This window comes from Eschrichtius robustus, chromosome 8, assembly GCF_028021215.1.
Source record: "Eschrichtius robustus isolate mEscRob2 chromosome 8, mEscRob2.pri, whole genome shotgun sequence".
NCBI classification, from domain to species: Eukaryota; Metazoa; Chordata; class Mammalia; order Artiodactyla; family Eschrichtiidae; genus Eschrichtius; species Eschrichtius robustus.
This window is the reverse complement of record NC_090831.1, coordinates 76862534-76887082: the sequence shown is the minus strand read 5'-3', so window position 1 is coordinate 76887082 and position 24549 is coordinate 76862534. Positions and strand designations below refer to the sequence as shown.

The window sequence follows — 24549 nt, the reverse complement described above, 5'->3', positions numbered from 1 at the left end:
AATTCCTTCATAAATATATTAAGCCACTTAATTACAATGGTGGGTGATTTTTTAAATGTTCACATTATTATTGAAGAATATAAATTGGGTATTCACAACACATATTACTAAAAGTTAATTAACTGATCAGGGTCCAATTGTCAGAGTTGGTATTTGAACATTTATCAAAGGGTAGCTCAGATTCTTCCCGCGGATGTTAAGTGCAGCAGCAAAAGCCTGCTGGAGCACTTACTCTGTGCTTACCCTGCTAGGAGATTGTCTAGAATATCTCTAGACTACTGGATCCTTGCTGTGGAAGCATTATGTATCAACAACTTGACTAATTGGCCCAACATTCTTGAGGTCTCCCAAGGCTGTTGGTCAGAATTCAAACCATCTCATGCCCTTGTCACAAAGCTTACTGTCATAACTGCATTATGGAAACGGCAAACTTGCAGACCACACTCTGAACTCTGATGAATTCAACAAACACTTACTGAGCTGCTGGTTATTTTCATGTGTATTTTATCTCATTGAATATTTGGGTGCTCATTCAATTTATAGGTGACCAAACAGAGGCCCAGAGAGGTTAAATAACTTTCTCAAGGTCACAGTCAGCCAGCAGAACATAGGAGATTTGAACATGAATCTTCTAATGTGAAACTGAGAACTCTTTGCACTGTGTGAGTAGGTTGCTTTGACAAATATTTGTCAGGCTGCTAAGGAACTATTTGCTTCAAGAGGGAAAAAGATACCCACCCCTGCCAAACCACTTCAACTGACTTAAGCAAAAGAGAAGAAATTATTGGAAGGATTCAGGTGTAGAAAATGCCACCAGGCCTCAGCCAGGGCTGGAAATGGAATCAGGAGCTGAAGTGATTCTATCTCTCCACTATTCCCAGGCAACTCATGTCTGCTTCTTACTTCAGCTTCATCATTTGCTGCCTTATATATGGGCTTTCTCTGCTCCCGGTAGATAGTACTAATCCAGTCTGTATGCTGTGTGTGTGCGTGTAATAGAGCAGGAGAGAGATTAGGAGGAAGGGAGGGTGACAGGGTCACACAGTTGTGACCCACACGCGGAGCTTCTCAGATGGGAGTCAGAGTAGGGCTGAGGGAGGACATAATTGGTAGAGAAATGATCTGCATTATTTATACGAAGCCTTTCTTGTACTACACTGTTAAACTTTGATAGTTAAATCCCTGGTTCTCACACTTGATTGGGAGCAGTTTTACGAATCTTAATTGGTTTCTCTAGTTTGGGTTTATATATATATATATACACTGATCTCTCTTGTCATCTATCTACCTATCTATCTATGTAATTATATTCCAAAAATGCACATAATTCTATTTATGCAAACATTTTATTCCTATTAATCAACTGAGAGTCAGCTTCATTAAAGAGATATTTTGGTGTGTCTTAAAAATGCAAAAGGGAAAACATTGTCTTACTGTCATTCATAAACTAATTACTTGTGCTTATACAACTGTCATTTGGTTAATATTAGCAAGAAGAACCAGGTAGTGCCAGAGATAAGAAATGGCACTTCTGTTAGTAGAACACGCCGACCTTAAGCTGTGGGTTTCCAGCTCCTCTGATGTAATAAAATACTCTGAGTAAACATCTTTAGCAACAGACATGGGTGAGTGGTCCTCCTAAGAATTATCCTCCAAAGCAGTTTTTATGGACAAGAGAACTCTTGAGGAAAACATCACACTCTTTTTAACTTAATATTATATGAAAGCCCTAAACTTTCACTTTCTAAAATCTTCTTCTACTTATACAAGAAGGTCAAAAGTGAAAACGTCAAACCTATAATTACCTTCCTCTGTATGTGGTGAAAGGAATACAGGAACTGCTGAAATTATCCCTTTATAAAAATCATCTTTCTAAAAAAAGTAAGTACTGAGTACATTCTTGGATGACGTCCTGGTTTTTAACCAGGACGTTGGATGTTTTTTAAACATCCAAGGTAAGAACTTTCTTTGTTTCTTACAAATCATCACTGAGCTGTTCACTCTTCAGAATTCAACTCAATAATCATGTGGCTAATATGTCAAACTTTAAAAACCTTCATGTTGTTTGTGCTTCGTAAGACCGTAGAAAGTAGTATTTAGTAGTTTGTGGATTTGGGGATATATTCTGTACCAAGAATAAGGCAGTAGAGCTGTAGTCTTGATTTCACCAGAATAAGATAGGTGTGGACAACGTCTAGTTCTTGCTTTATTATCAATCAGTGCTGTGCTTTGTTAAGTCCCTACTTGCTCATTTTCCTTACTGAGGGACTAGGCTGGAATAGACAATATCTAAACCTCCTTCTCGTTCTAATATTCATGTGCTTTCTTTTTATTATAATTTTTAAAAAAATTTTTGGGTTTTCTCTGATGTTTTTAAATTGAAGTATAGTTGATTTACAATGTTATGTTAGTTTCAGGTGTACATCAAAGTAATTCAGTTATACATATATATATATATTTTTTCACATTCTTTTTCCTTATAGGTTATTACAAATTATTGAGTATAGTTCCCTGTGCTATACAGTAGGTCCTTGTTGGTTGTCTATTTTATATATAGTAGTCATGTGCTTTCTTAACCTATAGTATATTAAAGAGATAATTAATAGTCATGCTTCTTAACAAACAGTAAATTTTTTTGGCGGGGCAGGTAACGCCGTGTGGCTTGTGCGATCTCAGCTCCCAAACCAGGGATTGAACCCAGGCCACAGCAGTGAAAGCCCAGAATCCTAACCACTAGGCCACCAGGGAACTCTCAACAAACAGTAAATTTTTAAAAGAGGTGCTGATCATTGTTGAAGGTGGGTGATGGGTATATGGGTTTGTTTTACTATTCTCTTTACTTTTGTGAAGGAAACTTTTTAGAGAGACAGAGAAAGAGGGCCATAGCTGTAGAAATCGGTGGCAATAATGAGGAAGTGCTGCAAGGAGTAGATGAAACATCTGCATCCTAAAAATCATGGTATGTTAGTTTATTTTCATGAGTCACCTAAACATGAAAGGTGATAGAAGCAATAGGATGTAGTAGGAAGCAGAAATAGAGAAATTGGAAAACCTTGCAAGTCCCCTTGAGTCATTTCGGTTGAAATGCTTTATCATTTTGTTGTGAATGCCATATGAGATGTACTTAGAGTCAAGTTTAATGAATATACATTACAGAGATAAATGGTTCATGAATTCACCATCATTTTGGATTATGCATTATTGCTCTTTAAAATCATTAGTTTGGAAAATTGAGATTCAATTGTAATTTGCAATTTCCTAGCATGCCCTGACTGGGCAAAAAAGGAAGCAATTTGGAGAAGGGCCAGATTTCAGAGCAAAATTTACAGATGCAAAGTGCTTGATCCATAAAGTAGATAAAACACATAATCTGCAATCAACTGTAAAATTTGACAATGGAAATTGTTGTTGAACCCAAGTTCATGTGCCCAATGCACAGTGAGGCCAAACAAGCTGAAATGTCTGAGTTTGGAGCAAAGTTTATTAGTCAAGGAGGTGCCAATCTGGAAGATGGGAGACCTAGACTCATCTCAAATCCGTCTTGCTGGCTGCCCAGGGTGTAAGATTTTTAAAGGAAAAAGGGGAAGAGTGGTCTCTGTGATCCCAGATTTCAGATAAGATCTCAGCTGCAGACTTTTTGGTGCAACCTTATGACTTCCTTTGTCCCCAGTGGTCATGATTATTCTATATGGTCCTAGTCTGGTCTGGTGATTCTTTAACTTTCCTCTAGGAGAGAGCAGAAACAGTAGATGAGGCATTTTATTATTAGTTTAGGGCCTATGTAATGGTTCAGGTTCAAGTTCTCAGTTGACCCTTCCTGTGTTATCAATTTTTAAGTCCTCTTGGGGCCAGTTGGTTGAAGCCACAGGATGTTATCTTAACAGTTTGGGGTCATAAATCAAGGTATTGGCTTAAGCTAACATCATGGAAAAGATTATGTTGGGCTTGCTTTTCTTTTGTTTCTGCATTCCCTCACTTAACTGTTTGAATGTGCTCTTTGGAACTCAGGGAAGGTCTATGAGACTAAAGCCTTTTTCTATAAACAGAAAGGCATATGTACCTGGGAGGGTCTCTTAGGGTCCTGCTCGGTTTCAATCCCCCCTTTTCTTTGATACTCATCAATTTTGAGGGGAACAGGTATGGGACAAGAAAGGGAATAGGGGTTAATCATAAACTCGGCAGGGGAATTCGATTTTAGGAGGGACTCAGTTTCAGAAATACGATAGAATAACCCAAAGTTTGAGCTGTAACATCAGAGCACACACATATTCTAAAGTCACTTTCTAGGCTTCCCTGGTGGTGCAGTGGTTAAGAATCTGCCTGCCAACGCAGGGGATACGGGTTTGAGCCCTGGTCCGCGAAGATCCCACATGCCGCGGAGCAACTAAGCCCGTGAGCCACAACTACTGAGCCTGCGCTCTAGAGCCCGTGCTGCACAACAAGAGACGCCACTGCAACGAGAAGCCCACGCACCACAAATGAAGAGTAGCCCCTGCTCGCCGCATCTAGAGAAAGCCCGCATGCAATAACGAAGACCCAATGCAGCCAAAAATAAATAAAAATAAATAAGTAAATAAAAAAGTACTTTAGCAAAAAAAAAAAAAGTACTTTAGCAGTAGTTTAAAAAAAAATAAAGTCACTTTCTGTGCAGCTAGGTTTCTTCTAGAGATTAATGCAATTATTTATGTAACCCAGATGTTTATTGAGCAAACTTTCTTTTCCAGAACTTTACAGTCACTAGAGGACCTTTACGGTACAAGACCGTATCTTTGCTATTTGAAACTGGGTAGAGCTCTTTTCCCCTTGGGCCATGATTGGATATTTAATCCCACATAAAAGGACAGATTCCTTCCTTGAAACCAGAATAAACCAGTGGTCTTCCTTTCAATAAAAATTTTAGAGTCTTAAAAGGGAATTTTACATGCCCCAGTTGACCCTGCAAATTCACTAACGACTCAGCACCCAAGCTTTTAGAAATGTTGTGTGTACTTGGTCTATTTTCTCACCCAACACTCACTCTTCAGCCTGCTGCATCCTGCTTTTGCCTCCACTACACTATGTAAGTCACTCCAAGTCACCAAAGACTTCCTTGTCATAAAATATACTTTTTAGTCCTTTTCTTTCTTGACTTTGAGACAGCAGTTGATGCTGATGAGTACTTTCTTCTTTAGGAAATGTTCTTTTCCATGACACTGCCCTCTTCTTTGGTGTGCTTCTGGGCAATTTAAATGATGACATCTTAGACTTCTTTGTGGGTCCATGTTCTTCTGCCCTTTGCATTCCTCGGGGTTTTGAAGTAGGCTGTCTTCCCTTCCACTCCATATCCTTGTGCCAGGTGATAGCATTACCCCTGAAGGCTATCATTATCTAGGGTGATTTTCAAGTCACCATCTCTATGCCAGACCCATCTTCTGAGCTTCAGGGCACTATATCTACTTCTCTTATTGAGAGTTTAACATTGATGTTTCTCATAAACCTCAAATTCCGCATGTTCAAAATGGAAAACTTCATCTCACTCCCTGTGTAACTCCAGCTTGCTGCTCTTCCAGTATTGTCGTCTCAGGGCACAGCACCACCGCCTGCCAATTGTTCTGTCCTTGACCCTTTTCTCTTCTTCACACTTTCTGCTTTCAATCAAACACCAAGATATCTGAACTCTCTCTTGATTTTTGCCATCTCTTCTATTCTTGTTGCCATGATTTTTGCACAGACTTCCTATCATGTCTTTCCCTGATTACTGTAATAGCCTCCTAAATAGTGTACCTATCCTGTCTAGTTACCTAGTTTTCTTTCAGTCTCTTCTCTCAGTTCAAAATGGTCCTTCTACAATGCATGTCTAGTCAGGGCACTTCTCTGATTAAAACACGTCTGTGTCCTGTTTCACTTGAGAAGTCATGGTACTTATGTAACTTTAAGTGTCTGCATGATCTGGTCCCATGCCTAACTACTATCCAGTCTCATCTCTTATGATTTCCCTTTGTATTTCAGGTCCTGAAATTCTTTCTGTTCTTCTAGCACAGTATGGCTCTTCTTGCCTTTAGGTTTTAGAACATCCCTCTGCTAGGGTGTATATATATATATATACACACACACACATATATACATATATATATACTTATGTATATATATATGTATATATATATCTCCTCTGCCAGAAACACTCCCCTCCTACTCCTTGCCTTTTATTTGGCTCACCTCTATTTAACTTTCAGAAATCCTTGTGTCTTTCTCCCCTCAGAGACTTCCCCTAATCCTCTAAACTAGGTAAAGTTAGGAAACCATTGCAATTTGTATATCCACAGTGATAACAATTATCATAATTGTTTCATTTTCTTTTATGTGTCTGGGGTAGAGGGAGACAGAGACTGCATACTCTCTAAGGTAGAAATGATGTTTATTTGCACCCCTGAGCCCCCATGCCTGACAAAGTGCCTGACACAGTTTTTCAGTTCATACTTGCTGAGTGACAAAATGCAGAGAGAGAGAATAAAATTCGATGTATGAGAAAAGCAAGAGGCAAGTCATTTCAGTATAATGCCAAAGGACACATTTTCACCTAAATTTTTATTGCAAATGGAATGAATGATGTACCAGTGGATTTGGAAGGGGGCCCTATGGAACCATTTATATGTTTATGGCTTACCTGGCTCCTAACACATGACTGTACCTATAGAACTCAATCAATAATTATTGAATTAAATGTTTTGAATGACTTTTATTTGACTAAGGGAAGGAATTAAGCTTAATAAGTGCTGCTGATTTTATTTTTGGCTCCACTGAATACAGATGTAAGATTCAGGGGAGCTGTGGTGGTGAATATTAGACTCAGGGTAATGTTTGGGATAATTTCTCCTTCAGCTTATTTTTTTAAATTGATCAAACTGTTTTCTTTCACTTTTCTTTCCTAGAAGTTACTTACTTATATGGGAAAATATATATTAGTACTTAGCCATTTCAACAAAGTATGAGATTTAATATAATGCGTATGCTCTAAAGCTCATTCAAAGATACTGATAATGGAAATATCAAACAAAGATTGTTCCAATCTGATGTAGCTATAATATGTCAGTAATTAAAAGGACAATATTTTCCTACAAACTGCATACTCCTTGTATATTTTCTACCTCAGGAATGGTACCATCTTGTTGAAAAAGCTAGAAAACTAATATATTCGACACTTTTCTCTCTCTCATAACCCATTTTCCTTTACCTCCTGATTATGTCTCAAATTGGTCCCCTAGATCTATTTCTACCGTCGTTAATCTAGTTCAAGCTATTATCATCTCCTGCCAGAAGACTTGTGACAACTTACTAGGGAACCTATCTGCACCAGCGTGTCCCCTGCCAGCCCATTCTCCACTCAGCAACCAAACCAATCTGATTATGCTGTGCTTAAAATCTTCAGTGGCTTCTCATCAGCCTTATAGAAAAATGCCCCCCTCTTCACTGTTTCTTCTGACACAGTGCTACCAAACTCGATATTTAGATGTCATGATCTCGTATATCAATTCCTGGCTTTTCAGTTTCTCATCCATCTTTTCACTGAAATGGATGCAACCAAGATAGTTTTTTTTAAAGGAAAGTGTTGGTATTTCCTTACAAATACTCTCCAATAGGGTAGATTAGTCATCCATTCAGACATTAGGCTACACAATTTTAATTAAAAAATACCTAATCCTACCCTCTGACTGCCTGACTATGAGTTAACATAGTCTTTCCTTTTGGCCACGTTTTTGGTAAGTTCAAGGGCTCATGGGCTTCGTTTATGATGCTTGTAGATTCCATGATGTAGATGAGTAGAGACCCCCAAAGGAATAAATCATTTGTTCAAGGGCACATAATGAGAGTACGTAACAAAGGTCAGTCATCTTGCTTCAATGTTCTTTTAACTTTTTTCATTTAGATTTTGGCTGGAATAGGGTATGTGTTCAAGAATTGTCACTGTGTAGGATAGAAAGTGAAGAATCAAAGAATTAAAATGTTAAAAGGTGTGAAGTTTTTATCTGTGGTAAAATACACCTTCTTGTCGAGTACTCTAATATTTTTGCTTTCCAAAGGCAAAGTAGCCTATAAACTGGGAAGAGAGGGAGGAGAAAGGTGAGACTTGAGTCAGAGAGATCCCTGAGAGGAGGAGATCATTACATTAGTGTGCATTTTGGTAAAATGTAAATATGTTCAATACTAAGACATTTGTTTCTTCCTTCATAAATCAAGGCTTTATATTTAATGCATTGTTTTAAAAATAGTGTCCTTAAAAATGGCTTAGTATTTTAAAAACAGATCAGAAATGTGAACTATGTAATTAAAATGGAATCAAATTTACACTTTTATAACCTAAGCAAATATAGAAAATAAATTTTAGTCTTATCAAGCATATATCTCAAAGAACAGATAACTATGGCTAGTGAAACAAGGACTTAAAGAACATAAAAAGAAAGCACCTTTAAATATGGAATAAAGGTTGTATACCTTATAAGTAGCTTATTCAGAAAGAGTATTTTTAATCCAGTGAATTGGGAATGAGCTCCTGTACTTGGTTCAGCGAGTAGTATTATATAAATGCAAAAGTTCGACTGAATCACTCCCAGAATATATTCCTGGTATCCTTCCAAATTCGGGTGGAAGAAATTATTACGTGGGTAGAACTGAAGATTTCAGAGAAGGTGCAACCATTATATTTTGACTTGCTATTTTAGAGAGCTTCAGAGACAATGGCCAAACCCTTATCAGTCAAATATGAATATTTTAATGCATTGAAATTTCACAACCATTTTGAAAAAGTAAAATTAACCTTATGGAGAAATTCTTGCAGCTATTTTAAATGACTCATTTTAAAAATGAGGCACTAAAGATACAAATACCAAAAAATTCCCATGGTAATTGCTTACAAGTTGCTGGGAAATGAGTATAAAAATAAACAGCACCAATAAGACAGAAGACTTGCTAGATTGTGGTTGAGGACCATGTACGATGAGGACAGAAAAGGGTATCTTGAGTTTGCCAGGCTTCACAGAGGAAATAAGATTTGATTGATAAGGAGAATCTTTTTTTTTTTCCCTATCACAGTAGCTTTATTTATTTATTTATTTAAACATCTTTATTGGAGTATAATTGTTTTACACAATGGTGTGTTAGTTTTTGCTTTATAACAAAGTGAATCAGCTATACATATGCATATATCCCCATATCTCCTCCCTCTTGTGTCTCCCTCCCACCCTCCCTATCCCACCACTCTAGGTGGTCACAAAGCACCTAGCTGATCTCCCTGTGCTATGTGGCTGCTTTGAACTAGCTATCTATTTTATTTATTTACTTATTTATTTTTTATTTTTTAATTTACTGGAGTATAATTGATTTACAATGTTGTGTTAGTTTCAGGTGTACAGCAAAGTGAATCAGTTATAGATATACATCTATCCAACATTTTTGGCAAATTAAAAAAAAATGATAATATTAGAAATTGGGGGCTTCCTCCTTTTTCTTTTCTTTTTTTTTTTTTTACTTTTGAAGAAGAATATTCTTTTATTTTCTCTTCTTGTGCCAATGTTCTTCTCTTTTTTTTAATTTAATTTTTAAATTTTATTTATTAATTTATACAGCAGGTTCTTATTAGTCATCAACTTTATACACATCAGTGTGTACATGTCAATCCCAATCTCCCAATTCATCACACCACCACCCCCACCCCCGCAGCTTTCCCGCTTGGTGTCCATACGTTTGTTCTCTACATCTGTGTCTCAGTTTCTGCCCTGCAAACCTGTTCATCTGTACCATTTTTCTAGGTTCCATATATATGCGTTAATATACGATATTTGTTTTTCTCTAACTTACTTCACTCTGTATGAAGGTCTCTAGATCCATCCACGTCTCAACAAATGACCCAGTTTCGTTCCTTTTTATGGCTGAGTAATATTCCATTGTATATATGTACCACATCTTCTTTACCCATTCGTCTGTCGATGGGCATTTAGGTTGCTTCCATGACTTGACTATTATAAATAGTGCTGCAATGAACATTGGGGTGCATGTGTCTTTTTGAATTATGGTTTTCTCTAGGTATATGCCCAGTAGTGGGATTGCTGGATCATATGGTAATTCTATTTTTAGTTTTTTAAGGAACCTCCATACTGTTCTCCACAGTGGCTGTATCAATTTACATTCCCACCAACAGTGCAAGAGGGTTCCCTTTTCTCCACACCCTCTCCACCATTTCTTGTTTGTAGATTTTCTGATGATGCCCATTCTAACTGGTGTGAGGAGATACCTCATTGTAGTTTTGATTTGCATTTCTCTAATAATTAGCGATGTTGAGCAGCTTTTCATGTGCTTCTTGGCCATCTGTATGTCTTCTTTGGAGAAATGTCTATTTAGGTCTTCTGCCCATTTTTGGATTGGGTTTTTGTTTTTTTAATATTGAGCTGCATGAGCTGTTTATATATTTTGGAGATTAATCCTTTGTCCATTGATTCGTTTGCAAATATTTTCTCCCATTCTGAGGGTAGTCTTTTCATCTTGTTTATGGTTTCCTTTGCTGTGCAAAAGCTTTGAAGTTTCATTAGGTCCCATTTGTTTGTTTTTGTTTTTATTTCCATTACTCTAGGAGGTGGATCAAAACAGATCTTGCTGTGATTTATGTCAAAGAGTGTTCTTCCTATGTTTTCCTCTAAGAGTTTTATAGTGCCCAGTCTTACATTTAGGTCTTTAATCCATTTTGAGTTTACTTTTATGTATGGTGTTAGGGAGTGTTCTAATTTCATTATTTTACATGTAGCTGTCCAGTTTTCCCAGCACCACTTATTGAAGAGACTGTCTTTTCTCCATTGTATATCCTTGCCTCCTTTGTCATAGATTAGTTGACCATAGGTGCGTGATTTTATCTCTGGGCTTTCTATCTTTTTCCATTGATCTATGTTTCTGTTTTTGTGCCAGTACCATATTGTCCTGATTACTATAGCTTTGTAGTATAGTCTGAAGTCAGGGAGTCTGATTCCTCCAGCTCTGTTTTTTTCCCTCAAGACTGCTTTGGCTATTCGGGGTCTTTTGTGTCTCCATACAAATTTTAAGATTTTTTGTTCTAGTTCCGTAAAAATGCCACTGGTAATTTGATAGGGATTGCATTGAATCTGTATATTGCTTTGGGTAGTATAGTCATCTGTTGGTATCATCTTTAATTTCTTTCATCAGTGTCTTATAGTTTTCTGCATACAGGTCTTTTGTCTCCCTAGGTAGGTTTATTCCTAGGTATGTTATTCTTTTTGTTGCAATGGTAAATTGGAGTGTTTCCTTAATTTCTCTTTCAGATTTTTCATCATTAGTGTATAGGAATGCAAGAGATTTCTGTGCATTAATTTTGTATCCTGCAACTTTACCAAATTCATTGATTAGCTCTAGTAGCTTTCTGGTGGCTTTAGGATTCTCTATGTATAGTATCATGTCATCTGCAAACAGTGACAGTTTTACTTCTTCTTTTCCAATTTGTATTCCTTTTATATCTTTTTCACCTCTGATTGCCGTGGCTAAGACTTCTAAAACCATGTTGAAAAATAGTGGTGAGAGTGGGCAACCTTGTCTTGTTCCTGATCTTAGTTGAAACGGTTTCAGTTTTTCACCATTGAGGACGATGTTGGCTGTGGGTTTGTCATATATGGCCTTTATTATGTTGAGGAAAGTTCCCTCTATGCCTACTTTCTGCAGGGCTTTTATCATAAATGGGTGTTGAATTCTGTCAAAAGCTTTCTCTGCATCTATTGAGATGATCATATGGTTTTTCTCCTTCAATTTGTTAATATGGTGTATCACGTTGATTGATTTGCGTATATTGAAGAATCCTTGCATTCCTGGAATAAACCCCACTTGATCAGGGTGTATGATCCTTTTAATGTGCTGTTGGATTCTGTTTGCTAGTATTTTGTTGAGGATTTTTGCATCTATGTTCATCAGTGATATTGGCCTGTAGTTTTCTTTCTTTGTGACATCTTTTTCTGGTTTTGGTATCAGGGTGATGGTGGCCTCGTAGAATGAGTTGGGGAGTGTTCCTCCCTCTGCTATATTTTGGAAGAGTTTGAGAAGGATAGGTGTTAGCTCTTCTCTAAATGTTTGATAGAATTCGCCTATGAAGCCATCTGGCCCTGGGCTTTTGTTTGTTGGAAGATTTTTAATCACAGTTTCAATCTCAGTGTTTGTGATTGGTCTGTTCATATTTTCTATTTCTTCCTGGTTCAGTCTCAGCAGGTTGTGCATTTCTAAGAATTTGTCCATTTCTTCCAGGTTGTCCATTTTATTGGCATAGAGTTGCTTGTAGTAATGTCTCATGATTGTTTGTATTTCTGCAGTGTCAGTTGTTACTTCTCCTTTTTCATTTCTAATTCTATTGATTTGAGTCTTCTCTCTTTTTTTCTTGATGAGTCTGGCTAATGGTTTATCAATTTTGTTTATCTTATCAAAGAACCAGCCTTTAGTTTTATTGATCTTTGCTCTTGTTTTCTTTGTTTCTAATTCATTTATTTCTGCTCTGATCTTTATGATTTCTTTCCTTCTGCTAAATTTTTGTTTTGTTTGTTCTTCTTTCTCAAGTTCCTTTAGGTGTAAGGTTTGATTGTTTATTTGAGATTTTTCTTGTTTCTTGAGGTAGGCTTGTATAGCTATAAACTTCTCTCTTAGAACTGCTTTTGCTGCATCCCATAGGTTTTGGATCATCGTGTTTTCATTGTCATTTGGCTCTAGGTATTTTTTTTATTTCCTCTTTGATTTCTTCAGTGATCTCTTGGTTATTTAATAACGTATTGTTTAGCCTCCATGTGTTTGAGTTTTTATGTTTTTTTCTCTGTAATTCATTTCTAATCTCATAACATTGTTGTCAGAAAAGATGCTTGATATGATTTCAATTTTCTTAAATTTACTGAGGCTTGATTTGTGAACCAAGATGTGATCTATCCTGGAGAATGTTCCGTGCATACTTGAGAAGTGTAATCTGCTGTTTTTGGATGGAATGTCCTATAAATATCAATTAAATCTATGTGGTCTATTGTGTCATTTAAAGCTTGTGTTTCCTTATTAATTTTCTGTTTGGTTGATCTGTCCATTGGTGTAAGTGAGGTGTTAAAGTCCTCCACTGTTATTGCATTACTGTCAATTTCCTCTTTTATAGCTGTTAACAGTTGCCTTATGTATTGAGGTGCTCCTATGTTGGGTGCATATATATTTATAATTGTTATATCTTCTTGTTGGATTGATCCCTTGATCATTATGTAGTGTCCTTACTTGTCTTTTGTAACATTCTTTATTTTAAAGTCTCTTGTATCTGATATGAGTATTGCTACTCCAGCTTTCTTTTGATTTCCATTTGCATGGAATATCTTTTTCCATCCCCTCACTTTCAGTCTGTGTGTGTCCCTAGGTATGAAATGGGTCTCTTGTAGACAGCATATATATGGGTCTGTTTTTATATCCATTCAGCAAGCCTGTGTCTTTTGGTTGGAGCATTTAATCCATTCACATTTAAGGTAATTATTGATATGTATGTTCCTATGACCATATTCTTAATTGTTTTGGGTTTGTTTTTGTAGGTCCTTTTCTTCTCTTGTGTGTCCCGCTTAGAGAAGTTCCTTTAGCATTTGTTGTAGAGCTGGTTTGGTGGTACTGAATTCTCTTAGCTTTTGCTTGTATGTAAAGCTTTTGATTTCTCCATCGAATCTGAATGAGATCCTTGCTGGGTAGAGTAATGTTGGTTGTCGTTTCTTCCCTTTCATCACTTTAAGTATATCATGCCACTCCCTTCTCGCTTGTAGAGTTTCTGCTGAGAAATCAGCTGTTAACCTTATGGGAGTTCCCTTGTCTGTTGTTTGTCGTTTTTCCCTTGCTGCTGTCAATAATTTTTCTTTGTCTTTAATTTTTGCCAATTTGATTACTATGTGTCTTGGTGTGTTTCTCCTTGGGTTTATCCTGTATGGGGCTCGCTGTGCTTCCTGGACTTGGGTGGCTATTTCCTTTCCTATGTTAGGGAAGTTATCGACTACAGTCTCTTCAAATATTTTCTCTGGTCCTTTCTCTCTCTCTTCTCCTTCTGGGACCCGTATAGTGCAAATGTTGTTGCGTTTAATGTTGTCCCAGAGGTCTCTTAGACTGTCTTCATTTCTTTTCATTCTTTTCTCTTTATTCTGTTCCACAGCTGTGAATTCCACCATTCTGTCTTCCAGGTCACTTATCTGTTCTTTTGCCTCAGTTATTCTGCTATTGATTCCTTCTAGTGTAGTTTTCATTTCAGTTATTGTATTGTTCATCTCTGTTTGTTCTTTAATTCTTCTAGGTGTTTGTTAAACATTTCTTGCATCTTCTCGATCTTTGCCTCCATTCTTTTTCTGAGGTCCTGGATCATCTTCACTATCATTATTCTGAATTCTTTTTCAGGAACGTTGCCTATCTCCACTTCATTTAGTTGTTTTTCTGGGGTTTTATCTTGTTCCTTCATCTGGTACATAGCCCTCTGCCTTTTCATCTTGTCTATCTTTCTGTGAATGTGGTTTTTGTTCCACAGGCTGCAGGATTGTATTTCTTCTTGCTTCTGCTGTCTGCCCTCTGGTGGATGAGGCTATCTAAGAGGGTTATGCAAGTTTCCTGATGGGGAGGGACTGGTGGTGGGTAGAGCTGACTGTTGCTCTGCTGGGCAGAGCTCAGTAAAACTTTAATCTGCTTGAATGCTGATGGGTGGGGCTGGTTTCTCTCCCTGTTGGTTGTTTGGCCTGAGGCAACCCAACACTGGAGACTACCTGGGCTCTTTGGTGTGGCTAATGGCAGACTTTGGGAGGGCTCACTCCAAAAACTTTCTGGGAAAGTGCTTCCCAGAAATTATGCTGCCAGTGTCCTTGTCCCCACGGTGAGCCACAGCCACCCCCCGCCTCTGCAGGAGACCCTCCAACGCTAGCAGGTAGGTCTGGTTCAGTCTCCCCTGGGGTCACTGCTCCTTCCCCTGGGTCCCGATGTGCACTACTACTTTGTGTGTGCCCTCCAAGAGTCGAGTCTCTGTTTCCCCCAGTCCTGTTGAAGTCCTGCAATCAATTCCCACTAGGCTTCAAAGTCTGATTCTCTCAGAATTCCTCCTCCCATTGCTGGACCCCCAGGTTGGGAAGCCTGACATGGGGCTCAGAACCTTCACTCCAGTTGGTGGATTTCTGTGGTATAAGTTTTCTCCAGTCTGTGAGTGACCCACCCAGCAGTTATGGGATTTGATTTTACTGTGCTTGTGCCCCTCCTACCATCTCATCGTGGTTTCTCCTTTGTCTTTGGATGTGGGGTATCTTTTTTGGTGAGTTCCAGTGTTTTCCTATCGATGATTGTCCAGCAGCTAGTTGTGATTCTGGTGTTCTCGCAAGAGGGAGTGAGAGCACATCCTTCTACTCTGCCGTCTTGGTTCAGGGCCCTCGGTAAGGAGAATCTTGCTAAGAGAAATGAGGAAGGAAGTTAAAGGCAAAAAGCATGAAAATATTGGGAAACCATTAGAGAACAAAGTGTGAGAAAGGGAATGATGAATACAGATGAGGGTGGGTAGCTTAGTAAGCAAGAATCAGAGAATCAAGGCTTTGCAGATCATGATAGAACTTTGCTTTTTATCCGGAAGATGAAATGAAAGCCACTGAAGAATTTTGATTAGAGGAATAACATTTATTAGTGTTTACTGTATGCTAGGATCTTGACACCATTATTTCATACAGTGTCCATAACCAGTCTTATAATGTAGATACTGTTAATCACACTCATTTCGTAGATGAGGAAATTGAGGTGCAGAAGGGTACAGAAACAAATTACAGCTCTACAAACTTTCAGAACCAGGTTTCAATACAGCAATTTGATACCATAGGTGGCTCTCTTACATCTTTTGCTATACTGCCTTTAACTTTGATAGAAATATTACATAGACTAGAAAGACAGAGAGGCAGAAGAGAAGGTTAGAGTGAGGGAGATCTCTAAGAATGGCACAAAAACAAGGCCAGACACTGGAAACACTTACTCTGGAAAATGGGTGGGTGGGGCTTGGATTGATTGGCTGTCAGTGAAATAAAAAGGAAGGGAGGAAATTAGGACATCGTTCAAGTTCTGACTTGGCAACTGTGTGGAGAGTGGTCCATTTTACAGCAATGGGGAGTGCAGTTGAGGGAGCAGGTTAAAGGGATAGTAGAGGCAAGGAATGATTTGTTCTATCCAGAACTCATGCAGATGGAGGTGCCTGTGAAAATCCAGTCGGATGTCTCGAAAAGGCATTATGTGAGGACTGGAGCACAGAATGTGTTTGGCGTAGTAGTGAAGAGAGCACTTAGAGTTAAATCCAGACCCCAACCATGACTACAGTTAACTATTTAAAGTGATGAAGTGGAAATAGGGGACTAGTATTACCAACTCTTGCTTTTACTGTTGGCAAAGCACTTAATGTCTTTTTCTGCAAAACAGTGCGGCTGAGGGGGCAGGCAGGTAGAACAGACATTTGACAGGTACCTTTGGGGCTTCTCTTTATATTTTCTTAAAAACTATGCTCTGTATTTATTGTATAAGTCATATCAGCAGGTAATCTGGAAATTTACATAATTGACCACAAGGGGGAGAACTCTAATTCTACATTAAGTCACTTACTAACGACATGAAATATTCTAAAAGTACTTGCTATATTCAGTTGTTGTTAAGCTGTCCCATTTCCACTTCCTCATGGAAGCTGGGGGAATTCTGTGCTAGAGATAGGTTTCACTGAATTGAAATGCTGTTTTGTCATGCTAAAGTTATGATAAAGTCACTAAATGTAAGAATCTATTTGTACTAAGCATTGATTCTCCAGGAAGGAATCCAGATGCTTCTTTAATTAAAATGAAGACAGTACAAATTTTAAAATTCACCCCGGGAGGGTTTTTCCCTCCAAATAACATTATTTCAGTTGTCTTCAAGAAAACTATAACCTTCCTGGAAGTCCTTGGTTACATTGAAACAGGAATAAGATTGTCAGCATGTCAGTCTATTGTAGAAGATATCGGTATCAAAACAAAAGGATGGGAATGGTGCTGGCCATGCCACTTAAATATTGTATGTTCCTCAAATATATTTGAGTATATGTTATATGGTCATTGTTATATGAACAGTGAATTTAGTATGTTCAGTATTTAAATGCTCATTTTCTATTTGGTTTAACTTCTGTGCTCTGGTTTTATATAAAGTTTCATTGTAAGAAAACTATAACCCTCATTGGGGTGAGAATTACCTTTTGAGACTTCCTAACGTTTGAGTCACATTTTTGGACTTGATCAAATTAAATTACATTTGTAGGGTATGAATATAGTATTTCTGCATTTTATCTATATACCAAAACAGACACAGCTAAATGAGTGTTGTCCCCTTTAAAGATGTGATATTGGTGAGCTCTGTAGGACTCTTAATAATGCAACTGTTACTGGAAACATATCTGTATTTCCGCTTAGAGGCAGTGCCACACTCTTTTAATATGTTCAGTGACAGCAGATCTTCCTTTGAGAGTGAGTACAATATATAAAAATAAACATTTCTATGAACGAAGTTTGAATATTAAGGTCACCAATCAAATTGCAATATATATTATTTGGGGTTCAAAAAACTAGATGTAACTAAAATATTTTAACTCCCTTTGATTTATAAACCTCCTTAATTTATCTTCCATTAATGAGTCACAAAATGTTTTTAGCAATGATGCTGTCACTGAAATAAATATAAACTCTCCTAAGGTGACTACTTGCATTTGAATAAACTCATTCTAGAGTGTCATTTAAATAAATAAATAAATAAGTAGTTTATTTATGCTCACTTTGTGCTTATTTTCCAATTATTTGCACAATTCATGCTTCAGGAATCCTTTAAATGTAAAGTAACAGTCTGCTAAGTAAATCAGTGTTTTCATTTAGATATTTTCTATAACTTCTTCCAAAAATGACTGAGGTTTTTTATGTTTTTCTTTGGCCAATGAATTAATTTTCTATCAGTATTTCTCACACCAGAAAGTATTATAGACCAATAGAAGTTCTACGCTAGGCAGTGTGGAGGACACACCTCTTACTTCTGCTTGTATATCCAGTGACCACCACAGTGCTTGGTGCCCTGGTAAATATTTACTGGTAGATATTTAGAAAATACTAGTTGCATAGATGAATGAATAAATAAATATGTACATATATCAATAAAATGTACATACAAAATTATTCTTGTTATATATTAGTGTTCCAGACTGCTGCATAAACATTCACCCAAAACTTAGTAGCTTGAATCAACAACAGTAATTTTTGCTGTTCACAGATCTGCAATTTAGACAGGGCTCAGTGGGAACAGCTCATGTGTACTCTACTCCTCCTCCACATGGTGTCAGCTGGTCTGGCTTGAAATCCAGGGTTGGCTGGGAGGCTAGAGCCTGGAGTCACCTGAAGTTTCACTCAGTCACATGTCTAGTGGTGATACTGGCTGTTGCCTGGGTCTTCAGCTGGGGGTGTCATCTGGAAACCTGCTTGGATTGCTCATAGCATATTGTCTAGGTTCCATTCAAGTGATCAAGGCAAAGTGCAAGGCATTTTTATGACCTTGGAGGTCACATTGGATCACTTCTGTTGTAGTGTTCATCTAGGCAGTCACAAAGAAAGGTCCGCCTGATTTCAAGGGGAGGGTATTTAGAACCCACCATGTGATGGGAGGTGTGTTGAGGTCACATTGTAAGAGGAGCGTGTGGGATGGGATATATTGCAGTGGCCATTTTTGGAGAATATAATGTGCCATACTTTTATATACTCAAATATGTAGTTTTACTTGTAAACTACTTCTATTCATTTTAACGTTAGAAAATATTGTTCCTAAACAAAATTTACCCCGTTAAAATGGATTCGTTCTGGTCCAATAAACATTTTTGGTTCATTTTCTCCTTCCTGCTTTTGCTCGTCTCTGTTCTCTTAAATATGCTCATCTGCCCTCCCAAACCTCTTCCTCACATACATTCAAAGACTGACTGAGGCTTACACTCTTTCTCTTTCTTTTCTCCTTCCTTCCTTCCTTCCCTTCTTTCTATTTATTTCCTCTTCTTCTTTTTTTTTTTTTTTTTGGTGGCCTGGAAAGCATTAACTCAACTCCACTCACTTTGTCACTAAACATTTACTATCAATGGGTGCCTTTTCACAGTTCAAAGAGTAAATAGCACATTGCTGAATATTAGGCATTTGATATTTATCAAACTGATAAAATGTTTGTAAATTATATACTATTTCTTAATTGGAAGAATTTTAATTTTCTCTAAAATATCCTTAATGTTACTAAATTTAAATGAATGGAACTTCAAGTCAGCTTAAAGTGAAAAATGTCATTCTTTTTCTAAAACTATATTACTAAATTAAAAAATAGGAATGGTCTTTCCTGAAATTTGATTCTGATATGGAACAAATTATGATATTATCTACATATGACAAATTTGAGGTGCATACTGAGATGGCTTTTCCCCCCCAGAGAGACTGAAAATCAAGTAAGCAATGAGAAATGAAGTTAAAATGATATAACAGTATTTCTTCTATTCAATCCAAAGTTTATTTCATGGCATATTGAAGCAATTTCGGATAAATATCATTGAAGTAGTAAAACATTAATGTTTCTTAATTGCTTGAACAAACTAGAAAAATTTAAATAGTGTGAAAAAAGCATTAATCTTGGATAAAGGAAGGGAGAGACCAACTTGAAATAGGTCATATAGAATTTGCATATAATTAATTGCTTTCTAGGAATTAAATTGAAAAAATAACCAATTTGTTTATCTTACATAAACTCATTTAGAAGTAGGTTTCCCAAGTGAGGAGGGATCATGTCTTCTCTGGACCCTGACATATCCCTGTCATTTGGCAAGTGTCTGTCCTGTGAAAGTGCTCAATAAATGACTTTGCATGAAAGAATACAATTGCAATGCTTTCTGACAGTGTATTTTCTAGTCACTTCAAAAAGCTATTGTGTTCTTTAGCTTTATAATGGCCTCAGTATTCTTGATTATATCATCGAGAATATGTGAGCCTTGGTACTACTTTCAAAGTTTAGGTTTTGTTTTCTGATTTCAGGGACCATACATAGCGAGATTACTCCCTCACTTTGCTTACAGTCTTCCCTGCATATTGCGACTATAATAATGATCATATCCTACATCATATCATGCATCATATTTACTTTTACACATATTTGCCTCCAAGCTTAGGCTGCAAGCAACTCAAGCATTGTACATTTCCCCGAAATTCTGTACTCTCAGAACATAATACTGCATGGTGACAGCTGCTCATTGATGGTTGAAAGAATGAATGAGAATCTGAATCAAGTGTTTATCCTTTTTCATCTCTACTTTTCATTAAAAATTAAGTCATTTCATCCAAATGATGTTAACCTTGAGAACTTATTATGACCTTATTAAACCCCTTCATCATTGAAAATAATGTGTTGATCTTAATATCAGACCAGATAAATTTTCAAGTTTAACTCAACATACTCTGTAAAGATTAGTCTATTACCTTTGTGTAGATGGCTGTGTTGTTTCTTTCCTTTTTTAAAGAGAAAAGTAACTTTCGAAATATTTTGCTTTTATTTAAGTAGCGTACATTCCTTAAGAGATTTGACCACACTGAACACATCCTCTCTCTTCATCCTAGAAGCGGGAAGGAGTGGGCCATACCACCTCAGAATCCAAGGTGACGTGTATGGGTTTATTATACATGTTTATGAAAGTTTCTGGGTCCATTAATTCTGCAGCATTGCATACGTACTTTATTATTTGTTCTGGAAGGAGTAATTCAGGTGCAACTTGGTGCAAATTATCGCCTGGTCCTTTAGTGCCCACTTTCACAGTCTTAAAAAGATGGAGTGCTAGTTTATGGGTTTGGATGAGAAATTCTGTCATGACCTCTTGCAGGGATAGCGACTGCGTCACATCATCAAGATACATAACTGGCGCTTTTATTACTGAAACATGCCATTGCATAAAGAGCCTTGTTGGTATATTGTGGGACGTGACTATGATTTTCATTCCTTGGATAAAAAATTCTGTTTCATCCTTTTCATGGCTAAGATAATCCAAAAGAATTTGGTAAAGAGTACCATTGGAGGACTCCAGGATATGCACAATGGAAGTCGGATATATGAGCAATAATCCTGTCACTGCTTCTCCTAGGTGACGTTTCAAAATTGACTGAAACAATTGTTTATAGTATTCAACAATATCTTTTTTTTCTATGTTTGCTGTTACCCTGGCCACTAGGAACATCCTATGAAGAAGGAATTTCTTTAGTTGTAGTTTTTGCTTTTCTTCCTGAAAATGCAAGTAATTACTACGTGGAACTTGTGGCATTAGAAGACAGTCCAGTGGAAAATTCTTTTTGTTGGTCTTTCGGGTATGGGCTGAGAAGGACATGATGAGTCCTATTTATTCTTCTAGATGATTCCAGTTTTTAGCTTATTACAATATTTACATCATCAGGCTACCTCTTCGGTGATGAACTCTTATTTTTGTTTCTTCAGGCAAAAAAAAAAAAAAGTTTACTCAGTTGATCAAATGCTTTCCAGTGTTATCAATAAACAATGTCTTTGAAATTAAAGAGAATGTTGAAACAAGAATCAAATTATAGAGTTTTGTTTTAAAGTTTACAATGAAATAACTAACACATCCTAGGGAAAAAAACTCTCCAATAAACTGGGGGGTAGGGAGAAGATAGAACTTACTCTAGAAGAAGTTCGCTATGTTGTTGTTTACATTATTATTTTCTTTTTTGATTTATAGGATATTTTTTTCTCACTGCCCATCCTTGAATCATACACACACCAACACACACACAAAGAGGAATGTATCTGCTGATACTCACTGACAGTAGCATTGATATTACATTAAAATGTCTTTTCATTTATGTAATGATGAATGCAGATTGTCCTTTTTTGGTCAAATTTATTTTAAAAAGGTATTTTTATGATAATTCCCCAATTTCTTTTATAAATTTAACTGGTCAATAAATTTTTTAAAAATCTGGGGATCTCTTAACTACTAATTGACTTATTTTACCTTTACTCAGTACTCTAAAAGTTAATAGTATTGCTTGGATAATTACAGTAAACTTTTGAAGTAACTAGTTTTGGTTCTTTTTTATTTAACTCCTATCAGTAAACCTCAGAAATGGCTCTTTTTTCTTTCTTTCCTTTTTTTTTTTTTTTTTTTTGGTTGTTGCTGTAGGGGTCAGATGAAAAATTCTGTTACTTTTACCTTAGTCTTCTCCTTCTTCTTCCCTGCAGGTCAACTTAACGTTTCTTTCTTTCTTCAAATGCTTCTTCCTCTGTCCTCGAGGTCCTGCTTGTCCTCCATCACTCTTCCAACTGCCAGTGTCTTGGGTGCTCTCAGCTGTCCCGTATTCTATTCTGGTTTCCATAGTGCCCGGGGGGAATCAGAATGTCCGTGCTGTTAAAGGGCCAGAGCGCAGTGGCAACTCTGATAACTGGTGGACCTGGATATCTTCCTAGACATATTCTTTTCTTTTTTCTTTTGGTCCACAATTTATAGAAGAGGAAACCAAAGCATGGATTAGTACCTTGCACACAATTCAAATATGCTCTCGACAACCTCCTTAACTGTCTACTGAGGGTAAAGAGGTATTTTATGCACTAATTAAAGACTATAAGAACACACACCAGATTCTGTGTAATGGTGACTGTTATAAGAACATTCTTCTATAGGGTTTGGTTTTCTTAATTTAATGTAAATTTAAGTTACTTTTTATTTTATTTTAATTTTTATTTTTTAATTAATTTTTCTTTTTGGCCGCACCACCCGGAATGTGGGATCATAGTTCCCTGACCAGGGATGAACCTGCACCCCTTGCATTGGAAGTGCTAAGTATTAACCACTGGACCACCAGGGAAGTCCCTTAAGTTACTTTTTAGAATAAAAATTAACAATATATCTTAAAATTGCATTCACGTGAGCTCTAAACCACAATTTTAAAACAAAGTTAGAAAACACACTTATTCAATTAAAAAAATTAAACCTTAGAGTAGGTTTCCTCCTCCCCCCAAAGGTTTGTGTTATCCAAACTAATGATCTGGTTTTAATAAGATGCAGTGATAAATTGTCCCAGAAAGTGGAGGCTAAGAGGTGATTTAATATTCCTTAATTGTGTGGTACATAAAAATTGGCTATAATTCCTCACTGTGGTTCACTTCGTCACCCCCTGAAACAATACAGTCTTTCCCAAGGTGCACAGAAACTTGTCATTGCCCAGTCTGGAGATAGTTCTCACCCTCATTCCTACTGCTTTGCAGAATGTAATTATGTTGACAGCTTCCTTTATAGCCATCTCCACTCCCTTGGTTTCTATGAGTCTGTACTTTTCTGAATTCCTCCCCAAATCTTGATTTGTGGTCAAGCCCAATTCCTTCTCACACCCACCTCTGGGCAACGCTGAGGCTCTGTAATCATCACACAGCTCCTCTGAGTCACTTTATCTCCTTGGCCAATTTGCTTAGCACCATCTATGTTTCTGGTTTGTGAGGTCAGGTGGGTGGTCCTTGATACCATGCTTTTCTACAGATAGAATGATTGACATTGCTGATTGACCATGGAATCTTTCCTGCTGAGTCCAGCTGTAGACTTGGACTGCTTCTCAATCTAAGGCTCAAGACAGATACAACTGACTTGCTGGGGTTGACAAAGAAGAAAAAAAACTGAGTTCCCATTCCAGTATTTTTTTTCTGTACAGATGACTCCCAACTTGTAATCTTATTTACAACTCTTCTCCTTGGATGCACCTCTACCCTTTCAAATTAAAAAATGCCAACATTTTAACTATTGTTTTCTTTATATTTTCCTTTACAAATATCCCAATTTGTGACTCATTTCACATTTTTCTCTCATCTCCTAGGCCAACATTCTTGGTCTTGTCTTTTCATGTTTCCTAAAAATTACCTCCCAACTTTATTCTGTTGCTAAGTCCTTTTACTCACTTTGAAATGTGTCTTGATTACCACTGCCTCCTTCATAATCCTAGCTCTTTATTTGGATTATAGTAGGAGTCTTCTACCCTCAATGTTTTCTAGTCTTTTCTACCTCACCTATCCAGCCAAGAGCATGAAACTGTAAGACCTTATGATATGTCTGCTTCATAAACTTCAGAAGATACTAATTTTATGAAGTCTTTCTTGTTTATTTCCCTTCCATAGAATTCTGGGAGAGGAAGCTTCTGCCTTTACCAGGTCCAGAGTGATTTCTGGCACTTACTTGCAATCCACAATTATGGATTATAACAGAGAAAATGGGGACATGCAACTGCAGGGTTTATTACTTAACACTGGCATTGATCAATGTCAGTGGGAGAATTTATAGGGCATTGCTACCCAGAAGCTCCTTTTGAACACACAAACTTAAATTAACCTTTTATACATAGTTAAGATTCTTCCTCTTCATTATACCATTCTTAACTAAAGCACAACTTTTCTACTTTTTTTGCCCCTATGAAAAGGAGCTCAATTGTGATTTTTCTCCCCATGTGTGCTTTGTGTTTT

At 37.1% G+C, this 24549-nt stretch overlaps 2 protein-coding genes across 2 annotated transcripts in view; one reads left to right on the top strand and one right to left on the bottom strand.

Moving 5' to 3' along the window:
* ZNF804B (zinc finger protein 804B) overlaps positions 1–24549 on the top strand; it is a 518351-nt gene that overhangs the window by 19288 nt on the left and 474514 nt on the right. The gene's annotated exons all lie outside the window — the stretch shown is intronic.
* Positions 20657–21418, bottom strand: TEX47 (testis expressed 47). Its single transcript, XM_068550673.1, has one exon. The coding sequence runs from the start codon at positions 21416–21418 to the stop codon at positions 20657–20659; it is 762 nt and encodes a 253-aa protein (XP_068406774.1).

Excerpts from the sequence above, each read along its gene's own strand:
- TEX47 (XM_068550673.1), bottom strand. The coding sequence starts at position 21,418 with ATGTCCTTCTCAGCCCATACCCGAAAGACCAACAAAAAGAATTTTCCA.